Source organism: Podarcis pityusensis (assembly GCF_964106645.2).
Source record: "Podarcis pityusensis genome assembly, chromosome: 3".
NCBI classification, from domain to species: Eukaryota; Metazoa; Chordata; class Lepidosauria; order Squamata; family Lacertidae; genus Podarcis; species Podarcis pityusensis.
In genome coordinates this window covers 92474890-92493936 of record NC_138026.1, presented here as the reverse complement: position 1 = coordinate 92493936, position 19047 = coordinate 92474890, and the positions used below count along the sequence as shown (strand labels likewise).

Below are 19047 nucleotides of genomic sequence, written 5' to 3'. Positions count from 1 at the left end.
TGGAAGAAGATTGGAAGAAATTTAAAGACTATTTACAGAAATATTGCAAAATTAATGAATGTTATAATGATGTTGGAATGAATTTAAGTGGTTTCTAGCTGTAATGGTATAAAAGAATATGAACAAATTGGATTTTTAACAGGTAAAAATTTAATGCTATAATATATTAAGATAAAGATCAGGATAAAATAAGGAGGGAAAGGAATTGCTGAATTAATAAATTGAACTGGAATACAAAAAAGGGAGGCATGAGGAGGTCCGGGAAACAAGCAAATGAAAGATAAGTGATGAAAAGATGGAATTGTTTTTAACTGTTTTTTATTTTGTATTTTGTATTTTTTCTTTTTTATTATGTAATATTGTGAAAACTTTAATATTTTTTTTTTTTTTTTTTTAAAGTGGTTTAGTCATGCTGGCCACAGGACCCGGAAAGCTGTCTGTGGACAAACACTGGCCGGCTCCCTCAGCCTGAAAACGAGATGAACAGCGCAACCCCATAGTCGCCTTTGACTGGACTTAACTGTCCAGGGGTCCTGTACCTTTACCTGAAGGAGTGTCTCCATCCACATTGTTCAGCCCAGACACTGAAGTCCAGCTCCGAGGGCCTTCTGGTGGTTCCCTCACTGTGAGAAGTGAAGTTACAGGGAACAAGGCAGAGGGACTTCTCGGAAGTGGCGCCCGCCCTGTGGGACAACCTCCCAGCAGATGTCACAGAGATAAATGACATGACTTTTAGAAGACATCTGAAGGTTGTCCTGTTCAGGAAAGTTTTTTATGGTTGGTTTTATTGTGTTTTTAATATTTTGTTGGGAGCCGCCCAGCGTGGCTGGGGCAACCTAGTCAGATGGGCAGGGTACAAATAAAATAATAACAACAACAACTGAGGAGATGACTTGGAAGAAAAGTGGGTGTTTTTTTAAGGACTTGAAGTGTCATCAGTTGTATTGTGAGGTCACTGATGGTGCTCAGCCATGGAAGGTGTCCCTGCAGTCTAGCACAGTAAAGCACATACAGCCACTGAACTCTGCTGGTGAGGGAGAAGAAAACCAGGGCATGTGACAATGGGTGGCAGTAGCTGCCAGTAGGTTGCTGGGCACTACAGAAGTCCTATTTGAGCAGAGCAGCAATAATTTGAAATTTCAGCAGTGGCTCACTAAAAAGTTTCATTTCTGCTGCAGGAAACACACAGCAATGCAAACATATCCTGGGCATGGAAAATAATTAGTTATGTCACTGGACCCCATTCAGTTTTGAAGAACATGTTGACTCTGACAAAAGTACATCAAATTATGACAGGTTGGGGGAAAGGAAATAGGAATCAGATACTTATTGGATACTTGCAGAAATAACAAAAATACTGGGAAAACCTATTTAAAAATATCTCTCATTGTCAACGTAAACCAATAAATATACAGAAAGAGAACCTACACAATTGACACTGACATAAAAACCCCATGTACGTACCAAGTTGACAAAACAACAAGAGTTTACCTCCCACCCTCCACTCTTGCCTTTGGATATCATATTGCTTTACATCTTACTTTGAACGTAACCAAAAGATTATAAGCTGATCAAGAAAAAAAATGAGAGACATTGCATGTTCTTTGTAGTTCATGAAAATCTTTAATAATTTTTTTTAAAGCATTGTTGGGTATTTCAACTTTCAAATAGAAGAGGAATAATAATAATAATAATAATAATAATAATAATAATACAAGAATTGTTGGGTATATTCAGCGGGGACAACCAAGGCTTATTTTATAAGCATTTAATTGGTTACTGGCAGCAAGATTATTGATAGCTAGAAACTGTAAAGTTCAAAAACTGAGAGACTTTTGTAGCAGACTGGTGGCCATTCATCTAGCACATGAACAAAGACTACAGGACAAACTGTGCCTGCCATATTCCATAATATATGGTTGGGTTGACATTTTCCTTTATATTGATATTAGCAGCTTTCAGTCTCTTTCCACTTCAGTGCTTGTATGAAATTTGCTATTATTGTCTACATTTGAACTATGCTTTCAGGCTGGGGAAAAGCAGGGTGAGGGGGATGTTAAGTTTGTCTTCTTTTCAACAAAACTGCTTCTGGCACAACAAAACACTGTGACAGAACCCAGAGTGCACGGAAACGCCATTTACCTTCCTGCCACAGCAGTACCTATTTATCTACTAGCACTGGAATGCTTTTGAACTGCTAAGTTGGCAGGAGCTGGAACAGAGCAATGGGAGCTCACTCCGCTACAGGGATTCAAACTGCCGACCTTCTGATCAGCAAGCCCAAGAGGGTCTGTGATTTGGACCACCGTGCCACCCACGGAATAGGGATGACCATCTTAAGGGTCTGCAACAATTCTAATACAGTAGTATTGTGAGCAGTTAACAAAGGATATGGTTTTTCTTCTATTTTTTAGCAAAGACATTTATGCTGGTTCATCCATCACCACATCCCTACTGCAATGTAGTCCTCTGCAGTTCACAGGTCAATAACGTAAAGCAGGCATAGGCAAACTCGGCCCTTCAGGTGTTTTGGGACTACAACTCCCATGATCCCTAGCTAACAGGACCAGTGGTCAGGGATTATGGGAATTGTAGTCCCAAAACATCTGGAGACCAAGTTTGCCTATGCCTGACGTAAAGCATAACTCTGTCCGGCCATTTTGTGTTTGCTTTTAGGTACAAAATGGTTGCCTTCTGTTCGGCGGCTGTTCTTGCTGGGAATTCAGAAAGGTCAACCCAGGAAACTGAAATGTAAGGGAGGGGTTTGGAAATCTAGTTACTTGTCCCCAATTTCCCATAGCTGTCAACTTTTCCCTTTTCTTGCGAGGAATCCTATTCGGAATAAGGGAAGTTCCCGTAAAAAAAGGGAAATGTAGACAGCTATGAATTTCCTGTTTCTTTCCCCCCACTAGCAGTGTTCAGTCACTGACTTGAACACTCCTGCACTTCTGGTTGGCTAGAACATTGGATGGGTGAGTTAAAATAGTGTATGCAGGTGAAGCAGAGCAGGTAGAGGAAAGAGAGATATACAAATCACAAGAAGGAAGTTACAAAAGTGAACTAAAACAAGAAGCAAGAAGATTGGAAGCAGGACTGTCAGTGAGCTGAAAGAAAGGAATGGCTTTATTGCTAGGTTTGGGGAGAGTATTTTGGGGAGAGCCAGAGCTTAGTAACTGAGCACCCGCTTTGCATGCAGAAAGTCCCAGGTTTGATCCCATGCATTTCCAGGTAAGGATGGGAAAGACCCATGTCTGAAACCCGGGGGAGCCACTGCCAGTCAGTGTCTACAATACTGGGATGGATGGCCCAATGGTCTGACTCAGCGTAAGGCAGCTTCCTGTATGTTATGTCTTGGCTAAAGTAGAGAAATGGTAGACATTTATCAGTAATGATTACATTACTATAATGAATAAGGTTTAGATGGGTGCATTCCCCAACATATGTTATTTTCTTAATAGCTGTTATGGCTAACTATTAAGCTCTTCTGAAATCCGTTTCCTCCCCTATAAATATTACACTAACTGTGTATATATCCCCTATAAATATTACACTAACGTTTTCAAAACTATTAGTAAAAAAACCCCTACATTTTAAATTTGGTCTGATCTAATAATTTTCACCCCAGGCCTAGCGATAGCCCTCTTGGTCAGTAAAGGAAGTCCATAAGAGATAAAGCTGTCATGGAGGATAAAGTGCTGTTCAGCAGAGGCAGGCTGGAAAAATAAAGACAACCACTTTGCTGCGGGGAGGACCACAGGAAATTAAGGGTCAATCAGGGGCTAAGGCCATGTACACCTTAGGGTATTGAAATGTGGCAAGGGCGTCCCAGCCCCCTGCTGCTGTGTTTCAAGTCGCATTTCATATATATAATTTTAATTAAATTTTCTGTTTTACAATTTACCTCCCAGTAAGTAGTCATTTTTACATCCTTAAGATATCAATGACTTCCCTTCCTCTTTCCATGGTTCATTTTATATGTCATAAATCCCTGCATATTTTACAGAAACTATACCATTCAGTATTCCATTATTACATCCATCATAACTTATTTACACTGTTGAATTTATCTTAATGCTGCCAGCGTTTTCAGCTGTACACAGTGATTTCCCACATATTCAATAAACGTTTTCCAATCTTCTCTAAATGTATGTTCTTATTGTTCTTCCAAGTCCCTTTTTATCTGTTGACACCAGAGAGGGGGTGGGGATGCCTTCCCCAGATGCCCATTACCTGATTTGTTTCCCCTCACTGACTTCCAATTCACTGAAGTTGTCCTCTGCACATGTGCAACGGCTGCCTGAAATGTACGCACCTCACCTTGACCATCGCTTCCATTTTCTAAACATCTGGAAGCTAGTTTAAGGGAAAGAGCATTTCTCAAGAAGCTGCGGGATACCTATGGATTGTGGCTCATGTCGTGTGTATTTGGTTTCAGACACCAATGGTGGTACAATGGTACTTCAGGTTAAGAACTTAATTCGTTCTGGAGGTCCGTTTTTAACCTAAAACAGTTCTTAACCTGAGGTACCACTTTAGCTAATGGGGCCTCCTGCTGCCGCTGCACGATTTCTGTTCTCATCCTGAAGCAAAGTTCTTAACCCAAGGTTTCTGGGTTAGCGGAGTCTGTAACCTGAAGTGTCTGTAACCCAAGGTGCCACTGTAATGTGTTGGAGTAAGCAGTAATGTGCACGCAGCCTAATTTCGCTGATTTGTCAGCTTTTCCTCACTCCCAGGTTGTAGGCTCCAGTGCACACAGTCATGGGTATAAATAAGTTTTTTTACTTTTGCAGTGTAGCCTAACAGTTCTGGGTAGATGGAGAGAAGTAATTCTCCTTGTTCACAACTGCACATCATTTACTACCTTAAATCTCTGCCACATCATCTAGTTGCCTTTCCCGATTCCCCCAGGTCCAACAGTTTGCAGTGGAGTGGAGATGGGGCAACCTTTAGCCCTCCAGATAAAAGCTACCTTATATTGAATGAGGCTATTGCACCACCTAGCTCAGTATTGTCTACACTGACTGGCAGCAGCTCTCCCAGATTTGAGATATGGAGTCTTTCCCAGTTCTACTTGGAGATGCTGAAATTGAATATGGGGCTTTTGCAGGCAAAGTAGAACTACCACATCCCCCCAACTCCCACCAGCCCCTGCCGGCATGGCCAGTGGTCGTGGATGGTGAGAACTGTAGTCCAACAACATTTGCAGGACCACAGATTTTCTCCCGGTGTTCTCATGGGCTTTGAAGTTGCAATGTGTCCACCCCCCCCATGCCACCTTTCTCAAATGAAGTCTGGGGTGAGTTGCGCGGGTGGGAAATGTGGGCTTTTCAGCCACAGCTGTATGGACGGCGAAGGCGATTTGGACACTGCCCACCACCACCATGAGGTCAGCTGGGCATAGATCAGCAGTGGGGCACCGGGAGGCGACCAGAAAGAGGACTTGCCTGGACGGCCACGTGGTTTCCTCGGGGCTTTCGACAACTCGGGAGTGCATGTGTGTGTGCGTGCACAAGTTGGAGGGGGAAGGCGAGGAGGAAGCTGCGATGCGGGAGGAGCCCAAAGAAAGTCCCCTCCTCGCCGCCTCGTTTGTGCTGCTGGAGGTGCGAGCCAGGAGCGAGATCCGTATGTATGCGTGAGTCCAAGATCCCTTGTATCCAGAAGCAGCAGGTGGACTCTCTTTATTCCCCCCTTCAAGACAAGCAGCTGCTGCAGCCGGCTAAGGGAAGGAGGGTTCTTCCCCCCGTCGACTATGGAGAGAAGGCGGCGGGGATGCGACTGAATCTTCGCCGCGGGTCTGAGGAACAAAGGAGCTCCTGCTGAAGAAGGAGGAGAAGAAGCGAGGGAGCACCAGAAGCGTTGCTTCCCCGCCACAGAGCCGCTTCCAGGCAGAAAGAGAGAAAGAAAAACCCATCTCTTTAGCGCGAGAACCAAGATCGAGGGAGGCTCCCGCTCCCTTTCTGTCCAGTTCCTTTTATGGGCGCAGCGAAACCCGGAGCTCCGAAGAAATCCCCCTCCACTAGCCATGGCACTTTCCGGGGTGCGCCGGGAACTTGGGCTTGGCATCCCCGGGGTGCTCGCCGCTTGCCGGACCTCCTTTTTCCGGCACCCTCTCTTCATCCGGAATGACTTTTCCGCCTAGCCCACTTTGACTCGAGTTTGTGTGTGTGAGGGAGAACGGGGCACTTGCGCTCTCCGCCTTCCCGGGAGCCGGCGAGCTTTTTCCAGCCAGAGTGGCCGTCCTGAAGGTTTCGAAAGCTGCTGGATGCCTGCTGAGGGGCTGGTTTCCCGCGCAGGGTGGGAGTTTTCTGAAGTGAGCTTGTGGCGGCCTCCCGAGAGGAAGGAGCTCTTCCCGCCTCGAGTTCCCGAGGAGGCGCCTTCCTGCCCGGGCTGAGTGCACGCGCGCCAGTCCCACCAGGCTCCTCTGCTCCCGCCATGGCCTTCACGTTTGCTGCCTTTTGCTACATGCTCTCCTTGGTCCTGTGTGCGGCCCTCATCTTCTTCGCTATTTGGCATGTGAGTAGCTCTTTCCCGCAAATCCTCCCCCTACACTCTCTCTCTCTCTCTCTCTCTCTCTCTCACACACACACACACACACACAAATTCCACTTTCCACCATTTCCAGCCACCTTACATTCGAAGCAAATTCTTCCATAGCTGTCAATTTTTCCCTTTTCTTGCGAGGAATCCTATTCGGAATAAGGGAATTTCCCTTTAAAAAAAGGGAAACGTTGACAGCTATGAATTCTTCCCCTCAAAGAATTCAGGGCATTGCCGTTTACTCTTCGCAGAGTTTCAGTTCTCAGCAACCCTTAGCAAACTACCGAGCCCAGAGTTCTTCGAGGGACAAAAATGTGCTCCAGATGAGTTTTGAAGGTATGCAAGCCTTATTCTTGTTCCTCATAGATGGTTCGCTCTTGTGTCAACCTGGTGCCTTCCAACATCTGGAAATCCCATCTCCCGTCAGCCCCGGCCAATGTTGCCGATGGCCAGGGGCGATGGAAGTTGTAGTCCAAAAATTTCCAGAAGAAGGCTGGTTTGTGCAAGACATACTTATTCCTTCATGACTGGAACATCTGGGAGAGCAAAGGCTACAGCTTTTAACATCATCTTGTGGGCAATGCTTTTCAATGGAGACAACTGACACATCCAGACTCTGGTTGTCAGGGGTGTACAGAAGTCCCTGCCCCCCATGTCCAGTGACTGCATGCAAGGGAGAGTGGAATTACACAGGCTAGCTGCATCCCCAAATGCAGTGCGGTTCCCAAGCATGTCCCCCCCACCCCCAGACCACTTGAACATTGGTGATGGTCTTGGTGGACCACTTAATGATTTTTCTGCCTGCTGTAGCAATTGTAATGTGCTATGCTAGATACTGCATGATATACAATATAAGAAATAAAAGAAGCAATTAAGATACAATTAAAGTCAATGTGAATATTTAATGCAGACATGCCATGGACCACCTGAATGATGCTCACAGACCACTGGGTCCAGATCCAGGAAAAAGGCGGAATATAAATAAATATAATAATAACCCTTGCCCTAATGGGTGTTCATTGAGTCTGTATGAAGGCGACTTGCATTTGCACAGATATATGCCCATAGATATCATATGTGAATGGGAATCCTGGCCAGTTACAATTCCGATTTGTACGGAGAGGACCTGTATGTATATGCACGACCGTCACACTGGCGCTAGAAGTACGGCTGACAGGGAATGTGGCAAATGTGTGTCAGTGTAACTACCAGGTGTAACCTTGTTGCACCCCACCTTCATTATTTGAATCTGAACACTTATTGTCACTAATCAGGTGTAGACAAATTAAGTGATCTTATTTGTGAACGACACATTTATCAGGTTTATTTTCAGCCCCTGCCTCATGAGTTTGGCTTTTCCCAGTGGCTAAAAAGTTGGATACTTTGCCAGACGAGTTACTCAGCTACTTGGTAGAAAGTCAGGAGCAGTCCACAAAATATGTCACACATTTGAAAGGAGGTGTGTGGAGGGAAGGTCGGGGAAACAAACTTGTCAGATTGCCTTACTGATAGGATTTTATGATGATCAAGTCAGGAGAGCCATTGTGGTGTAGTTAGGGACTAGGACTGTGGAGATCTGGTTCGAATCTCCACCAAGCCATGAAGTTCACTAGATGACCTTGGGCAATCCACTATCTCTCAGCCTATCGTATATGGGATGATAATATGGGGAAAAGAAGAGAGATGCATATGTTATCCTTGTTCCTTGGAAGAAGGGTCAGATATGAACGTAGCAAATAATAAAGGCTACATTCCTCCTCCTTGAAATTTCCACCCACAACATGGGCTTTCTTCTTGTTGTACTTAGCATCAGATACTAGTAGCAATCTTCACTTGATATCACCTGCAGCTCCATCTCTGTGCCAGAGTGTGCTATAGTCAAATGGATACGCTAGACAAGATTCAGAAAAACTAGACATAAGTGTTCAATGGGTAACAAAACAAAATTAGACAAGGTATGTTTTGTTCAGACTGGTTTTCAGCCTGCTCCTCCATCTGGAAAACCATCTTTTTATATAGCTGATTCATGGGAAGTTACCGGTAAATTAGATTTTAAAAAAATGTTTTGGGAAATAGTTATCTTTATCAAGCAGATTCACTCGGATAAGTACCACCTTCTCAAATCCAGGGGTGGGGATGCATAATATTTCCTGAATGTAAGGACCCAAATTTGTTAGGGTGCTTGTTTTGACAACCAGGACATCAAAAACCCTTATCCACCATCTGAAAACATAGCTATGTACATATTCAAAACATGTTGTTCTTGATTGTCAGGTAATCAGAAATTTGCTCTTGGGAATCTTCTACCTGAAAGCACAGATGCATAGATGCCACCTTTTGATGGGATGCTGTTCTTGAGGTCCAGACCTTCAGAATATCCTCTTGCCTATAAGGGATGAAGTAGATGAGTCCTTGGAGATCCATAATTGCATCTCTTGTCTCTTTTAATTTGTTTCAACAGCAGCCCTAATGAGGGAAGTATCAGCTGGAGGGGGGAAATTTAGATGAGCAAAATGATGGGCAGGAGGATTAAGTCCCATCCCTCAACACTGTCATCCTGATCTAATCCCCCCTGGCTTCTTTTGGAATAAATTAAAAAGAGATGGAAGATCGAATCACAGAACTCTAAAGTCTTGTCAGGTTGGGCCCTCAGAGTCTGTTATCTAAAGACACAGGTATCAACATTTGATGGAAGTACTGTTTTTGATTGGTCACCAGAAATTCTTGCCCATCAGAATCTCCTATCTAAACAGCTATCTATTTATCATAAATAAGATGAAATGCTTTTTAAAAATAGCACTTCTAAATATATATTTCTCTCAATACACTTAGTACATTAGTCACTCATACAGAGCTCTACAGGTTTGGCTGGCATTGGTAGCCAAAGATGTGGCTGTTAAGCCCTTACCCTCCCCTGGTCATTAACCTTGCATTGTACCTCTTAAAGGGCAGTCCCCTGCTCCCCTCTGTTTGGCACAGGAAAGAATAGCCAGGTTGTTGACTTAGCTGCTTCACTGGCAACACAAATCCCAAAGTTGCTTTTGTTAGCTACTTTGAACACACCTGCTTGAGAAGGAAAGTGTGGGTTATAAATGTTGCAATGAATGAATGAATAGATAAAATAAGTCCTCTGGCCTTCCTTCCTACCTTGAAGCTGGGGAGGGGGATGGAATCACTGCATATGTGTTGGGGTGATCCCTGCCTACTCCTACATCTCCAACGAAGGCTATTGGCTTATCCTGATCAGCAGAGGATGTCATCACATTCACCATAGTGAATGGAAGTCTGTCTCGTGATTGCCTGGCACATTGCTGTCATTTGCAGTACTGAATGAATCATTGAACAACAAAAAAAGAAAAGTACGGTAATATCCATTGGGGTTAATAAAACAACATGGACAATGTTATTTTATTTAGTTATTGGTCTGAAATGTGACCCCACAATGCCTCTCTAATTGCATTGATATGGATTGTACGGTAGTTATTTACTCATGAGGCAATCTGCACATGGTCAGATGGTGTTGATATTTCCACACATGGTCAAGTGTTGTTCACATTTACAGGATTGTGCCACAGCATTTAAGTAAGGTTCTGGTGCTACGCTTTGCTGAACCCTGGCTCAAGTGAAATCTCTTTATATATTCACGTGACTCAATTTTATGGGAAATTCTGGTTCCAAGTGGCTTACGCGAAAATGCTTCTCATGGAGTTTATGGAGTGAGAAAGTGCATGTTTGTGTTAGTGAGGAAACCATGGCATTCCGTACTTGTTCTAGGTTTTTTTAATGGGGGTGCTCACCTATTTTTCTGATTTGGTAGAGGGCTGCTTGCTATTTTCCTTCTTGTGTGCTAGATTGGGGTAGATAACATAGGGCCCTTGACATGTTGGACTGCACCCCTGCTAGTTGGTCATGCTTGCTGGGGCTGATGGGAGCTGAGTCCAGCAACATCTGGAGGGCACCATGCTAGCTGCCCCTGCCCTACACAGAGAACATATTGGTAGTTAGTAAAGTTTAATACACTCTGCTTAGGACCTGTGTATTCTTTCATATAAGAGTTTATTGTGTCTTGGTTGTCAGACACTATGCCCCAAGAAACCTGGGTACCTGTGTTAAGAGAATTTTGACAAAGGTAGAAGATTCTGATAAGTATGAGCTGTTGTTGGCTTGGTTGGCAAAAGCAGGACAATCAAATATTGGTATTCATGTAGAAGATTGACTAGTGTTTGTCTTTGACTCAACCTAGAGAAGAATATACTCATATTTTACATTTTAATGTATTTTTATTTACATCAGTAAATACAGATATAGTAGCTATGCAAAGCTTTGGTGTCTGGGCTGGATGAAGTAGTCCATGCCTACTAGATGCTGAATGTACATCTTTGTCGTTATTAGATATCCACAGCAACATGTGTCAGCGAAATGACCATATCATGCCAGACAGAAGTTTGCTGCCGCTGTGTGTCTTCTGTGTATGGACTGCATTCTATGCCATTAGGAACACTGCCTGTTAGGAGGATTGTATGTATGAGATATAGAATTGTAGAAATGTAGAGTTGGAAGGGACTTCAAGTGTCATCTAGCCCAATTCCCTGCAATGCAGGAATCTCAACTAAAGCATCTACGACAGATGGCCATCCAAACTCTGCTTAAAAACCTCCAAGGAAAGAGACTCCACCACCTCCCTAGGGAGTCCATTCCACTGTCAAATAGCTCTTACCGTCAGAAACTTCTTCCTGATTCTGAGCCAGAATCTCCTTTCTCATAAGCTGAAGCCATTGGTTTGGGTTCTACCCTCCAGAGCAGAAGAAAACAAGCTTGCTCCATCTTCCATGTGACAGCTCATTAGATATTTGTAATCAAGAAGTAATTTCTCCCACACCCTATGTCCAGGGATTCCAGACTGCAGTGCAAAAGGGTCCAAGTTAGAACCAAAGCTCCATACACACTACAGTTTTGGTGCTATTCAACACCATTACGGAATTTCTCAATAAAATGCTTCCTGACAAGTTTTTAGTGTTATTCAGATGTAAAATAGCGCATTACGTTCTGATCATCTTTTCCCCAAGTTGAGATTTGTCTTGTCCACATTTTCTAAAATGCATTGACACTGATTTTCACGTATCTTTCAGCACTTTCATCTTTAAAAGATGAGGATATAAAAGACACACTTACACACCCACTTAATTCCCCCCCCCCCCCCGTCAAAGCAGCTCAGGGAATTTGAAGGGCAAGAGAGCTCTGACTCCCTCAGCCACTGAGGTTTTCTTTGCAATTAAGCAAGTAACTATAACAACTGCCTGCTTGCAAATGCCACCACAACAGTATCTGTGGAGATGAAAGCAGGAGGCAAAGGAAAAGAAGAGTCACTCAGCACCACGGAGATAGACACCGGGGGTGGAGAAGCTGAAAGAGAACTGTAAGGCTATGTCTCTGGAAGGCTGTGCTCTTACCACTAGGCACTCACCTGCCTTGATCTCCACTTCAGTCACATGTCCCTCTCTAAAGCACTGTGTACATTTAAAACAACAACAATAACCCAATGTGTGAGCTGATCTCTCTTGCAAAAACATAGATCACCTTCAAAAACTGTTCTTTTTCAGATTTGATCATCTGTTTAGTTAGGACTTGTTAAAAAGTTTTCGCAGGAAATATGAGAGGTGTGAAATGGAAAACAAATGTGCTACTTCCTATCCATATTTGCAGTTGGAATCATTCTGGACTTCATTCTGCAAGACCTCCGGTACCCTCTGCCCCTGCTTCTCACATGGAGAGTTGTACATATCTCTGTGTATGGCACTTGCTAATACAATGCACTATTTTAAAATACTTTTTAAAGGGGTCTTCTAGCCAAAGGGTTTTTTTGAGCACTGGGTGCACAGATTCAAACTGCCTAAATGTCCCATAGCTGTCCCCAGCCCAAGAAGCAGAAATGATCAGGACCAGTGCAAGTTCAATAGTCCAAAGAATGCCTTTAGTGCAAAAGCCTTAGTTGGCAGCTATTTTTAAAGGTACCTCTTATCTCCACCTCAAGGTTAACACCACCATGTGAAATCAGCCATGGGGAAGCTGCTGAGGGGCACAGCTTCTTAGTTCTTAATCAATAGCAAAGATGAAAGGAACTGAAAATATGATTGCCTAAATCGATGCAACCAGATTGATCCTTTCAGTTTCTTTCTATTGCCAAATTTTCAATTGTGTCTAGCTAACAAAAATATGTTTCAAAACGGATTTTTAAAAATCTCACATGAGCTGCAATTGAGCACAGTAAAGTATGTTTTACTTCAGCTAAAGTGCACACCATTCTTTTCAGTTCTCTGCTGACTTCTTAGATATTAAACTGTTTTTAAAGTATGTTGCCATGCAACTGTTTTCACTAGTGCTTTTCAGTGGTAGCTCAGATAACCTCTTAACACAAATAATTTTTAAATTGCTATATACTTTGAAACTCATTGAGTCAAATCTGTTTTGCAATAAAGAATAAAAGAGCAAAACCCTCTTCACTTTAACCAGGGTGTCTATAGTACAAGCCAATATGGGGACGAAGGAACATAATACAATGCATAAAACATGCATCTGAAGGAATAAAATTGTGGTTAATTAAATGGTTAATTAAATGTGGGAGAACCAGTGCTGTGCTCTCTCTTGTTCTTCAGCAGTTGAGAAATAATGTGAAAATGTAATTGGCCTCATTTTTTTAACCACTACCTCATTTTGAAGAGATAGCAGGCAATTACAAAACTTTAAAATACTTTTTTAAAAAGAGCAAACACTTTGTGATATTATCAAAGCTGGTGTAGTGTAATGGCTAAGAGACTGAGCTATGAGTTAGCAAGTCCCTGGTCTGAATATTGCTTCCGCCATAAGCTCATTAGGTGGCCTTAAGCAAACAGAATGACCATAAGCTTGGGAAGGGTCATAGCTCAGTGGAAGAGCATCTGTCTGGGATGCAGATGGCCCTGAGTTCAATCCACAGCATCTCCAGATAGGTCTTGGAGAGGCCCCAGTCTAAAACCACGGAGAGTCACTGCCAATCGGTGTAGGCAGTCCTGAGCCAGATGGAATCTGTAGAAAAGAGCTTCCTACATTCCTAAGACACTGTCTCTCAACTTCTACCCCCACCTGCAATATGTGTGATAATAATGCTGATTTACCATTACTTACCATACTTAAGGCAAGCATTTATAGGCTTACGTATTGCTGTTGGTACACACATTGCATTGTTTGTAGGATGTTTTAAGTGTGCATCTAAAATTTAAAGTGTGAATGTTGCAAATATGTGATTCAAGCAGCTATGGCTAAGGCTGGGAGAGACTTGGGTTTGCCCCTGTGTGTAGTATGTGCATTGGCCCTAGCCGTTCCAGTTGACTCACATCTATTCTGCCATAGTGATGAGGGCAGCCAGGATGGGAGCAACATATGCCACAGCAGGATGGGGAGGTATAGTTTAGCATGATTATAAGAGTCATGGCAGAGGCTAGTTGAGAATCAGATAGACTCGCCAACAGCAATCTAGCATTTACCCAGGTTGTTGTCTTCCATCCAAGACTCTCATCAACCTCCCCACTACTCCTTTCTCTCACCAAGGAGTAACCCTAACCATGAGACAGTTCAACCCCTGCAAGAGGCACTCTGAAAAACAGCAATCTTGGAGGAAGGAAACCTCATCACAGTCCTGACACTCCTTGCCTTAGTGGTGCTAGTTTTTCAGTTCTTTGGCTGGATTGCAGTCATCACCACCAGCTGGTTTCTTCCTCCACAGTTCTGCTCCAGTAAGATGACTCTCAGGGTTGGCAGGGTTATCAAGGAGTGAGGAGGTGTTCTCCTCTCTCCCCACCATCCCTTGCTGGGTGAGGCATAACTTGAACATCATAATAACCCTCTTATTGAATTTCCTCTGCAGTACTTCCTAATTTGATTTCATTCCATGTATCCCATCTTCTTCCAAAATCTCTACTCAAGGCCCATCTTCCACCTCTACTTGTTTCAGCATCCTCTGTTGCAGATAATTGCTTTATTTTGTTGTACATATTTCTGATCCCTCTTGATCAACCTGCTGACATCCCCTTCCTCCTCTCACTATCACCATGATTGACATCTCCTTTGTCTTCTTCACTTTCACCTATGTGACTCTTCTGCATCACTTCCTTCCATCTCTCAGAAAAGACTTTACCTAGATTGTTTACATGCATTTTAGGATGCCATCAAAATGTATTGATGGTTATTTCCTAACTATACAAATTTATTTTTTCCTGGGCTGCTAAACAGTTAATAAATGTATACCAAACAGATATAAAAGTATTTTTCTGCCCATTAGTAGCTCTTAACCTTTGTGTTAACCTTTGATATTATTGATCTATATTCATTCATTCATTAAACCCTATCACAGACCTTGCTGTTGCAGTTAAATGGCTTAATAGTTCTTTATACTTTGAATCTAAGTCAAGACCTATATATAAATTTCAAAGTGCCAGCTGTGGAGAGGGGTAGACCCATGGACCCATGATGGAGGTTGCTTCCTGGAACACTTGCACCCAAAAAACCTGTACTTGGAGACATGTTCACCACATGTGTACATAAGTCCCAATCGACTGGCATTCCTGCCAACATGCAGGAGACATCCTGGGGTGCAATACAGTCATTTTCCTCAGGGTAAGATACCACTTGTGTATCAACTTTAGGGATTGCTCCTTCACTTTAGCAGATACAGATTTATATGGTTCCATTGAGTTCCAGTTCTATGTATATCAACTGCAATATCTAATTCTTTTCCCTTTAGACTTCTTAAGAAATCTTTAGAGCCTGTTACTGATTCCAAGACCTACCTATAAATGCTGGAGATCAGACCCCTAGTTAAACCAGAGCACTCCATATTTCTCTTCCAAACTCTCTTAATTGTCTGGTAGCAGCCTCCTTCGCTGCTGGTTTTGATAATAAAAAAACCTCCAGCGAATCTGAGCTCAGAACAACCAGGTAGGGCAAACTGGATCCAATCACCTCTTCAATATATCAACAGTGAGCAGTCTGGGTTTGACCGAGCAGTTCTGACAAAAAACCATTATGTGTGGTGTATGTGGTACATCTTCAGTGTTGGCAATCTTTTTGCCTTCTCTTGGCATTTTGCAGTAAAGTATCAGGACTGTGGAATGTTGTAGTTAGTGTTAGGATATTTCCGTTCCACCTTAAAAGGGAGCAGGCTTTGTGAGTCAGAGTCTGCGTATTTCCTGTTTCCACAGGATGTTTATGTTTTCTATTGCTTTCGTTTTCTCTCTGTGTCGTAGACACTAAAGCAGGCAGTCATGTTTTTCTGTGTTCTGATCAACGCTGAATAAACTTGTAAATAAGGCTCTCCTGAGTGCGACTTCTGCTGTGCATTATCTGCTGATAAAGAGTGTGCATCGGCTCTAGAATATTCTGGAGCTCATGTCGCTAATTGCTGATACTGCGTGTCTACGGGAGATCGATGGATCCTCCGGCAGCCGGCTTGGGGGCCATGATGGACTTTGTCTCCTGGCAGTATCCCAACAGTTAGATCAAGGGGGACGGTTTCTCTGGCTTTGTGTATGTTTATTTTTACAGGAATTACATTGTCTATTTGTATCTTGCTTTTCCTCCCAGGAGCTCAAGGTTGTGTACATTATCACCCCCTCCCCATTTTCATCTTTGTAACAGCCCTGTGAGGTAGGCTAGACTAAGTTTATATGTGTACATAAGCAACAGTTCTTGCAAATAGATTACAGGGTGTGTGTGTACTGGGCCCCCAGTCCACATATAGTGTACCAGCCCCAGGAGATCCACTGCTTATCCCTTAAAGAAGACCCAGAAGGATACCATGAGATGTCCTGGAGAACCAGCAGGGATGCAGTCCTCCTGTCTATTTCCCAGCTCGGGCATCTTTTCCCAACCTGGTGCCCTCCAGATGTTTGGGATTATAACTCCCATCATCCCTGACCATTTGACATGTTTGCTGGGGCTGATGAGAAAGGTGTAGTCCAAACATCTGGAGAGCATCAGGTTGGGAAAGGTTGCACCAGGGCAAGCAAACCAGTTTCTGTTCCAAAATCAGGCCAAAAGTTATTCTGGAAGAGATCTAAATAATCAGTTTAACCCAAAACCACTGGAGTTGTGCTGCCACAACCCATTTGAATACGTTGCCTAAAAAGGGATGTTAAATACTGGGCAATAGTTATTCAGATCAGAAGGGTCCAAATATGCTTTTTCAGCATAGGACATTTCACCACCTCTTTCAACACCAGGAGTACAAAACTTCCTTAGGGAAGCATTTACTGGAGGTATGCATCAGCTCTGTGTGTGAGCTGAATAATTAGGCAAATCAAGGTGTTTCCTCTCCCTCCTCCAAGTCAAAGTATGATGCCCCCATCATAGTCCGGTCAGGGGCCCCACAAAGCCACAACAAGCTCGGATTCTGTACAGGAACAGCTCTGTGTTTACTCCCATAGGCCTCACAATGTCCAGAAAATTGTGTGGGGAGTTCTAAAGAGCTGGGTTTGGCTTTTGGTAAAGCAGAGCAACATAAGATGCTAAAAACAAACTTAAATGAAGTTTTAAACTTTTTTATTTATTTGAACAAACCTTCCACTGCTTTGCTTCAACAACAATTCAGAGCTCTTCAGTCCTCTGGAGGCAACATTTTTGACACCCTGATTTCTTGCAAAAGCCATGGATCCAAAGATACAGAAATGACACAAGGCTTCATGGGGGCCCTGATCTGACTTGGGGGGATTTATTAACATTGTGGTTGAACTCTGAAGAGGGGGAAGACCCCTGAGTCATCCCAAGTTGCCTCATTTTTTGGCCCCTACACAGAGCCAATGCACACTCCTAGTATCTTTACCAACTTTCTAGCTTACTACACCTCCCTACTTTGGCACTATTGTTCTGCAAATAATCGTTAGTACTTAGCAGTCAGAATCCTTTTAATCATTTGAACAACAACTTCAGCTAGCGCAACTCATTTCAAAATATGGAGGACTGATTAAAAATCATTAATTGGTTCTCTTTTAGATCAGCTATGCAGTACAGCCACAAAGGCCTGGTGAAGTTACCATGGGTCTAAGCGATCCTTCCGTTTCACGTGCTAATTCAGTGGCATATATGGGTTTTGAGAATAATAGCCATTAAAACCACCAAGAATTAATTGTGTTCTGTAAGTGGAAGAACACAGGAGCATATCACTCCCACACAAATTTCCGCTACCTTTAAAAATTGCAAAGTGGGAGAGGAAAATGTTAATCCTTAAAAACCTGTATTCTTACAACCAGAAAATAAATTCACAGTTAATTGGATTTATAATTTGCTCCCCCACCTGTTGTGCCTAGACAGTGTGGGGGCAGAGAGATCTTTTTTCAAAGAGTAATCAAGGCTGCACCACATGTACTGCTGTATCTATAGCTGTAAGTGGAAAGTTGGAAGATCTTAGATTTGTAGGGTCTTTTCTGCCCTCCAGAAAATGAGGTCCTGGTGGATATTTCTTGGGAGGCTGAGTGAGAGCATTGTAAGCAGCAACATCAAAAAGGACCACTCTCATGTTTAGCTTGTGGCCTACTAAAACCTCCCAATCTATTTCACATTTAGCCATCCTGAATTTGCACATCTGGATCTTCTTACGTAAATGAGGACTTTACATTTGTCTCAGTTGACATTTGCTTTTTTAGTTTTGACCCAGTTCTCCATTTTGTCATGATGATCTAGAACAGGGGCTGCCCAACTTTTCATACCAAGTGGGCCGCAAGAGTACTTCATCACAGAACCCATGGGTTGCACGAACACTGCTTTGTTGTGCAAGGGAGGGGGGGAGTGAAGCCAAAATTTTATGTCCTTGCATCCCTCCCACTGCCTTCCCAAAGCCAGCTAAGTGAGCCCCTGGGCTTTGGGAAGGAGGTGTGAGAATCTTAGAGCCCTCACACCTCCTTCCTAAAGCTGGGAAAGGTCCAACAAGGCTTTGGGGATGAGGCGGGAGGACTCTAGGACCCTGCCAGAGCCCTCACACCTCCTTCCAGAGCCTCATTTAGCCAGCTTTGGGAAGGCAGCACAAGGGCAGGGTGTGTGCGCATCACATGTTGTTGAGGGCTGCCAAAAAAGGCCTTGAGGGCCACAAGCGGCCCTCGTGCCATGAGTTGGACCACCCTGATCTAGAATCTTTTCCCCCCCGTCTTCTAACTTATTAGCTGTGTCACCACTTCGGTGCCACCTGCAAATTTGATAAGCACCTTCTCTACTCCTTTTTCCAAGACAAGTTGTACAGATAATAAAGAACACTGGGCCTTGACAGAGTCCTGCGTCATCCCACTTATCACTTCCTTCCAGCTGTTGATTAGCATTCCTTGAGTACAGTCGTCCATCCCCCAGATATAAATTCACCTTAGAATACTGTTGCATAGCCCATATTGACAGCCTGAAAGAAAGTAAAACTCATTAAAAAGAAGTCTCTTATTAATGGCCAGGCCATGGTCTGAAGCAGTAGTGTTTAGAAGGGTGGCACAGAGAAAGTGG

At 43.4% G+C, this 19047-nt stretch overlaps 1 protein-coding gene across 2 annotated transcripts in view; it reads left to right on the top strand.

The window, feature by feature from the left end:
• Positions 1-5208: 5208 nt before the first annotated feature.
• The window catches only part of CNIH3 (cornichon family AMPA receptor auxiliary protein 3), a 68228-nt gene continuing 54389 nt past the window's right edge, over positions 5209-19047 (top strand). Inside the window, exon 1 of one of the 2 annotated variants that reach the window (XM_081000329.1) lies at positions 5209-6513. In XM_081000329.1, the coding sequence (XP_080856455.1) occupies positions 6433-6513 (81 nt within the window). In that variant the 5' untranslated portion in view covers positions 5209-6432. The remainder of the gene's footprint in view (positions 6514-19047) is intronic. The other variant, XM_081000330.1, reaches the window with a different exon arrangement.